The 7,956-nt window shown below is 33.7% G+C and overlaps 1 protein-coding gene across 2 annotated transcripts; it reads right to left on the bottom strand.

Annotated features, from left to right (window-relative positions):
• Positions 1,182-7,578, bottom strand: LOC107646482 (coiled-coil domain-containing protein SCD2-like). Of its 2 annotated transcripts, none has more exons than XM_021104067.1 (19): positions 6,931-7,576; positions 6,761-6,814; positions 6,610-6,663; positions 6,087-6,508; positions 5,537-5,615; positions 5,245-5,286; positions 5,099-5,161; positions 4,588-4,643; positions 4,125-4,152; positions 3,756-3,824; positions 3,542-3,622; positions 3,397-3,457; positions 2,980-3,090; positions 2,743-2,858; positions 2,477-2,546; positions 2,326-2,367; positions 2,125-2,165; positions 1,848-1,974; positions 1,182-1,543 (listed from the first exon to the last, which is right to left on the bottom strand). In XM_021104067.1, the coding sequence occupies exons 1-19, from the start codon at positions 7,237-7,239 to the stop codon at positions 1,416-1,418; spliced, it is 1,953 nt and encodes a 650-aa protein (XP_020959726.1). In that variant the 5' UTR covers positions 7,240-7,576; the 3' UTR covers positions 1,182-1,415. The 2 variants fall into 2 exon arrangements, with proteins under 2 accessions (XP_020959726.1, XP_020959725.1); XM_021104066.1 differs by having other exon boundaries at positions 1,194-1,563; positions 6,931-7,578.

Below are 7,956 nucleotides of genomic sequence, written 5' to 3'. Positions count from 1 at the left end.
CAAAAACAAATTTTTGTAAACATAAAAAAATTGATAAAATAATTTTTTTTAAATTAAGAATGAGACTCAAACCTACTATTTTTAAAGTAGTGTTTGGTGAAGAGACAAAAACAAAAAGACTAAGATGGAGAGACAGAGACTAAGAAATAGAGATTGAAATAAATTTTAGTATTGTTTGGTGTAAGGTGAGAGATAGAAATTAAAACAAGAATAAAATTCTAATTTAATTTGTACAAAAAATAAAATTGGAATTAATTAATTAACCTAAAAGTATTTTAGGTATAAAATGCTATTAAAATTTCAATCTCTATCTTTAAAAAATTTTAGTCATGTGTTCCTTAGGTAGCGTTTGTTTTGAAGTACTGAGATGGGAGACTGAGATTCAGTATCATGTTTTTCAATACCTTCAAAGAATAGGGACACAGGGGACTAAAATTTTTAGAGATAAAGACTGAAACTTTAATAACATTTTATACCTAAAATATCCTCATTTCAATTAGTTAATTCCAATTTTACCCTTTGTACAAATTAAATTAGAGTTTCATTCTTGTTTTAATTTCTATCTCCCACTTTGCACCAAACAGAATACTAAAATTTATTTCAATCTCTATCTATTTAGTCTTTGCCTCTCAGTCTCAGTCTTTTCGTCTCTGTCTCTCCACCAAACACTACTTTAGAGACAAAAACAAAAATTTTAGTACTACTAACAAACATAATATTGAGTTTCAATTTTTCAATCTCTATCTTAATACTTCAAACAACTGCTTTTTAAATGAACATGAAGATGAAGAGATTATGCTACTGCCATCCACTGTCTACTCTACACAACAACTCTACCTTATGTTCATGTGAAAAATCGCTTGAGAAACAAAATTTCACATACTCTGGATTGGGGTTCCGTATTTTTTTTTTCTTAATCCTCATCAAAACTTAAAGAGTTCTTTATTTGGGCATACAAATAATGTAACTTGCCAATAATTATCTTTTTATTGTCTAGAAAAAGTCAATGAATTATAATTTAAATGACATAATCTTCTCATATTCATCTAAAAAATTGTGAATTTGAGTTTCTCTATCTTTGATAAAAAAATATCTAAAAAAAAACTAGCCAATAATAATTTTAGATTCTTTTTTGTTTCTAAATTAGATTTATTCTAAAGTATTTTGTGTACTTCTAAAATTCTTACAGAATATCAATAATGTATTGATACTTACACAATTTAGAAAAACAGAAAATTAAACTACATAAATAATTTAGTACTTTTTACACTCTCACAACAAATTCATGGCATTGGCTTATAAATATAATAATCGTTCACTTAAAATACAGCCTATCATACTTTTTTGGGAATTTGTGTGAAAGGAATAATTTGGTGAAGAATCTATTTCATTTCAATTCAATTCAATTGTATATATCAAAAGTCAGCACGACTGGGTGTTTTGGTATTCTCATCTTCTGGCTCTTCCAGCAACTCTCTGCGTGATTCATCCCACAGCTGAATTTCAATACCCAACTTCTTGATCTCAGCAAGTCCACGCTCAACTGCACAAAGGGATAATGTACTACAAAATCTTATTCCAAAAGGCAGCCTTAATATTTGCTAAGAGGTTAATCAGCATTATTTACTACTGTATTACTCAGTTTCTCTACTTGCTTGTAAAGTGGTAAATCCGAATCTATTATATTCCCAAGTCATGCAACCACTAGAGTTGGAAGATTTATATTAGTGTGTTTCTCTCAATCTTCAAAGCAGAAGACAGTAGCATACCAACCACTGAAATGGACAATGAAACGTACACCCGATACGACACGGACACAGAAACAAGTAATTAAGGTTGGACTGTACCGTCAACCGCATCTTGTGAGCTAGGTGTCTTAGAAGTATGGTTGATCCAGAAATGCAAACGATCGTCTGCTATGTCTGCTTCAATTTCATGCGTTTTCGCTCTCCTCCAAATATATGTAAGCCAGGCCTGAACAAACATAATGAAGGAGAAGAAACGAATATAATCAAATGAAGCTGATATCGAGATAACTTATCAAGAAAATTCCAAGTTAAATCTAAAATCCATCATAATAAAAAAATGTGTAAAGTTTTCACTGGGTTTTCTTTCTTGAAGTACCTGCTTAAAAGACACATCTTCGGCCTCTTCCTGGGTCAATTCTGAATGCCAAAATAAATAAATAAATAAAAATCTTTAAGGTCATATAAAAAGTATAGAACATAGATGTTAACTTTCAAGTGTTTTATAGACATCTGCATGCAAGTTGTGACTTGTGAGAATGATTCTCAAGGTTGACAAAGTATGACATTGAAAACTTACCAAATGCGTCACATTGCCCTTCAATTGGCAGCTTCAAATCGTCTGCATAAAAAAAAGGAGTCAGACGTATAATTAGAAATTTTTTAGAAAAAGAACATTTGAATAACCTCAATAATAGGACATTTAGTACGTGTTTTATAGAATTTTACACCTGTAAAACCTGCTTTCAGTGAATTTGGTCGCCTATGTTGAGCCATTGCAACTGCCAAAGCTTCTTCAACCTTCAAACCATTCAAAGAATAAGCAAGTCAAAAAGTTTTCTGTGGTAACTAGTAATTGCCATTGAATAAGTTCATACTAATTTGGAGCAAATTTTTAGAGGCTCTCCTTTCACTGCATATTGCATAGACAAACCGTTAAACTAAACTCAAAGAAGGGCATGCCTGAACAGTTTTAAACTAAAGATATAAAAGACACCTTTAGTGAAGCTAATTCCCGCAACCCTTGCTCGACAAAAAGCATGCTCTCAATATTTCCCTCCCCTGTAAGGTCCTTCAAGTCACGTTTATTTTCCTCCTCATCTACACTGCGACCTATGTGTAGCAGAAAAGAAAAGAAACAATTGAAAGTAGTCAATCACTGCAACTAATTGTCGAGAGTTGAATAAGGCAAATGAGAAAAGCTAGAAATAAGAATCCTAAGTAATGTCACCACCTCCTCCTGGTAGTTTCGCTTTCTTTCCCGCAGCTAATACAACTTCAAAAGGATTAGGCGCGAAGATAGACCAGTAGTTGTATTTTGCTTCAGCAATATCAGCGTGAATACCTGAAATATATTTCAGAGCCATCAATTGCAACAAAATGGAAGTTTCTTCTAATACAAAGCTAATACTTTCTAAATATTTTATGAAACAGGAAGATGAAATTGCATTGCATTTTATATTTTTTTTATGGTAAAAAATGTTCAAGGACCCATGTATTGGTTTCTATTTTGCTTTTCCCTTTTTAGAATTAAATATTGAGATTAGCTTAATATATTTTTATTGATTGGCCAACAATTAACTAAATACATGGATTAATAACGATTGAGTTTAGGCTTCGAAAGTCAAAACGAATTGCAAGATGACTTTACCATGGTGAACGCATAAACCCCAATATCGTGCCAGCCAACACCTCTTTAAAGTAACCTCTTCCTACACGAAACAAAGCAGAAAATTCACTCAAACTAAGAAAAAGGTTATAAATAAAGTTAAAAAATTGTAATAAATGAACCAAACCATTTCTTCTGCCGTAAGTATCATTCGTTGAGTCACAAGCCGTAGCTTTTCCAATGCAGCCACCACCTCCTCGTTTTCAACCTAATGCAAAAGAATAAAAGAAATTCCAATTAAATTTCATACGCACGAGATGTTACCTTTTATAACCTATTAGAATTTGCCAAAAAGAATTTGAAACAAAACCATAAAACGTACAAGGTAAAATGCTGGATACCTCAGCATCTGCCCTCTGCGCTGCAGCTTCCAAACTTCCACGACCCTTAGAAGCAATTCTCAGAGCAGCCTGAAAATGGAAACGATATGATTTTTCCTTTTAAGAACACATTTGCGTTTCGCGTAAGTTCCCTTGGCCATGCGATGAGGCTACAATTAACTACTGTTTAATTAAACAGACCGTTTCATGATGGATGGGAAAAAAATTGGCAGATATAATATGATTTAACTCTTTTTTTTGTTTTAATTATTTATATATCAGATTGCCATCAGTGATAGGATGAGGGTAACTACTTGTAATAAAGCCTATCCCAGCAGAAGGACTCATGTATGCAGAAAAAAGATCAAGAGAAATGAAAAGAAGAGGAACCTCTCTTTGCTGCATTGCTGCTTCCTTCCTGAACAAATAAAATGAACATTTTTCAGAATGCAAAATTTTTAGTTGAGTTGTTTATATAAAATGAAAAGAAGACGAACCTACTCGCTAAAATTTATGATGTCATATAAGGTACCAAGATTCCTTTAGTGGAGTTGTTTATCTTCTTGTGTATGAAAAAGATTTTGTGAAAAACATTGTAAAACTAGAAAATGAACATAGGAGAATACCAAATAAAAACAAGTTCTTAATTTATAGGCTAATGATTTCATAACTAATTAAAGTCACAATATTTTGAGATTACTAATTATTTGTTCCAACCTCCAGTAAACGACCAAACCACACTGAGTGTGTTAGCTGCATGCATGTGACAGAGAGTTTTTTCTTTTATTTTATTTTTATCATCATACCATCTGGATTCTGGTCTCAAACTCTCAAGTCTCAATGCTAAACTTGCCTGTTTAAAAGGCGAGCCTCCAAAGTTGTACCTTCTGCAAGATTAGCAAAAGCAAGCTACAAAAAGGTATGTGAAAGTCAGAAGTAGTCAAATGTCAACATATCCCATTGTGTGATTTTTAATTGATATAGTATTTAGGAATGTAAAGTGGATTAGGTGAATTGATTTTACTTACATCATATTTTATGTTAATCTATCTTTTATGGTAATTGTTGCCGTGACTAAAAAGTAGTGTCTAACTTGTTAAAAAATGTTAAAAATTAATGTTTAATTTAAAAAGTATTAAAAATAAATCATTTTTAAATATTTAAAATTTACTACAAAAAAATAAGTTCAACAAAATTTAGACGCCAAGTAATAAATACCATAAAAGTCACCATCTATTATTTACCATTAAAAATATTTTTTTATTTTGTTAAAAAAATTACTAATATTTGCACAATTTATCAGCTAACGTACATCTTTAATTTCAACTCTTAAGTATATCATTTAATTTTCCAACTGAAAGTACCTGTTGCTCTAGTTGCCTAATCCTGGATTCAGCTTCCTCCCACTTCTCCTCTGTAAGCCGAAGCTGTGGAAACACATATCAAATGTTGTGCCCAAAACCGGTGTTTGTATATAAGAAACAAAATTAGTCAATCCGTTGGGTTTTACCTTTTCATGCAAACTCTCGTTTTCTTCTTGTAGTATATCAAGCTACATTGAAATTTACATCTCGTCAGTAGATTGCAGAAAAGAAGCAACAGCCATGCACTCATGCAACTCCACCGCTCCACGGCAGTTGAAGAATATGAAATGCACGCAGGAGCAGCAGATCAGAATTAAAAGATGATAGAAGATAGGAATAAATAGAAATTGAAGTGAAACAAAGTAACAAACAACTAACAAAATAGGTCATCCATAGGTATGAGTATAGTAACTAGACATGGACCAGACAGTACAATACCTCATCCTCAAGCTCCGTAGGAGGACGCTGATTGGAAGGTTCTGATCTTACTTTCATGCTCCCCAAATCGAATGACATTCTACATGTTCATCAGAAACATGCAGCAGAAACTTGAAGGTAAATTTTCAGTAATGATACTTGCCAAAACTATAGATATCACATCTTTAACCATTATGCCATAAATTTGAAAACGAAGTAACTAACTGTAATAATGCAATAAAAAACATCACACAGAAATTTTGTTACATTCTTTTTTTGTGTGTGAATAATTTTTTTATTACACTAAAAATTAAGCAAAACCAAAATTGCATTGCATAAAATAAAGTCATCCCACAAAAACATATTATCATGTTAATTAACTTGTTAAGCATCATCATGCTAAAGTCCCAGAACTTATTAGTCTCACAATATGAATTTAATCATTGAACATGTGATTTCTATAAATTGGATCCAAAAATTTTGATTCTCAAACTCAACCCGTAGTTTATAGCATGCATTCGAATATAATACTAAAAACCATTAGCTTATTGGCCTGAGTGTAAGGGAGTACCTTCTGTCTTTCTTGAAATCTAAGGTAGTTGTATCCAAGGGAGGAACATTTGCAAAAGAATCACGCCTGAGTGTGATGGGGACACTAGACGGCACCATAACCACCTTATTGACCGGGGTCGGACGGATCGCCGATGCACGAGCAGACGGAGGCTGATCGCCAGTGGTGCTACTGGGCATTGGCGGCTGAGGTGTCCGATTAATCATCATAGACCGAGCAGTAGGCGACTGCTCCGGTCCTCTGTTCGACATCATTGAACGAGCAGAAGTTGGCTGCTCTGCCGCCACACTATTCAGCGGCGTCGATGGTCGCACCGGTTGCTGGTCAACAGCAGCAACAGCATTATTTGCAGAAGTTACAAGCGTTCTACCACTCGATATGCTTCTCAAAGATTGCGGTCGTTCTTGAACGGTACGAACTGACTAATATAGAAAAACAAAATTAAAAAAAAAATTCATTAAATCTTTTCAAATATTAAGCATAATTCCAAATCATTGAACAAAACAAAGGGGGGAAAATTTACCGCCGGTGACTGTGGTCTTGCAGATGGAATCTGTTCTTGAGCTGGCCGAACTAGCTAATAGAATTTACAGAAGAAACAAATAAATGTTCCAATCAAATGATAAATCCAACTCTAACAATTCAAATATCGCAGGATTGAGATTATATATTACCAATGGTGAACGCGATCTTGAGGATGAAGGTTGCTCCGGAATAGCTGGAACTCTCTTATAGAAGCAGCAACAACAATAACATGGAATTGGAAGCAGATTCAGAAGGCAATGTAACTATGAATGAATATGTATGTATGTATGTATGTAAATATGGATAGATATATGGTTACCATTGGAGAGTGAGGTCGAGCAGGTCTTGCAGCTCCGAGGCCAATGCCGACACTGAGCGTGGAATAGTCGAGAGAAACTTCCTCTTCGTCTTCGTCGTCGACGTCTACCGTTGAATGCGACATCACCTGTGCCAATCTCTGAGCGGCCGCTTTGGTGGCGGCGATGTTCTGCACTCTCCGGGGGTTCGCCATGACGGAGCCCGTGGAACCAGCGCGTGCGTGGAGGTTCTGCGGCGTACCCGACGACGGTGACGTCGGCGTCGTCGGCGTTGAACTCTGCTGCCTCTCGTAAGATCTCCGCCGATCCATCTTCAAAATTCAAAAGAAAGATAAAAGTGAGTGAGTGATCACATTGTTATGGAACGGCAACGATTGTAAACATTTTGTGAAACTTGCCTGAGAAACTTTATGGTTCAGAAAGATTAGAAGTTATTAGGAGGTGAATAGAACAAAGAGAGAATTGGCAACTGAATTCATGGATCTCTAAGGCCTAGTGGTTGCTAGGCGTGACGTGGATTCTCCCCCGAACCCTTCCATTTTGTAACTGTCTCCGAACTTCATGTCAATAATACGACCATTATTGCCTTATATATCATCTTTTTCAAGTGTTAATACCACCAAGATTTCTGGAAATATCATAGTGTAAAATAATGTCAAGATCTTAGAACAAAGGTACGGAAAATATGGGTAAAGAAAAATATTGTTTGGTTATTTTTTTTTTGGTGACTGTATTGTTTGGTTATTTAATATATGGGTGTGATAAAGATATCAAAAACATTTTTTTTAAGATAGTTTTTAATTATTAAAATTTAACATATATAATTGATTAAATTGTGTCATTTTTATTAAAATTAGACTAAATAGATTAGTTTAGTTAAAAAACCAATAAATTAAATTTTAAACTGGTCTAAATTAATATTTTTTATAAAAAATAACTACAATATCTCTATTATAAAAATAACTAAAATATTTCTATTATATATATTAATTTTAAAAATTTTAAATCATAATCTTTCTCTTCTCTCT

The sequence above is a fragment of the Arachis ipaensis genome, chromosome B06 (assembly GCF_000816755.2).
Source record: "Arachis ipaensis cultivar K30076 chromosome B06, Araip1.1, whole genome shotgun sequence".
Lineage (NCBI taxonomy): Eukaryota > Viridiplantae > Streptophyta > Magnoliopsida > Fabales > Fabaceae > Arachis > Arachis ipaensis.
This window is presented reverse-complemented; position numbering and strand designations above follow the sequence as displayed.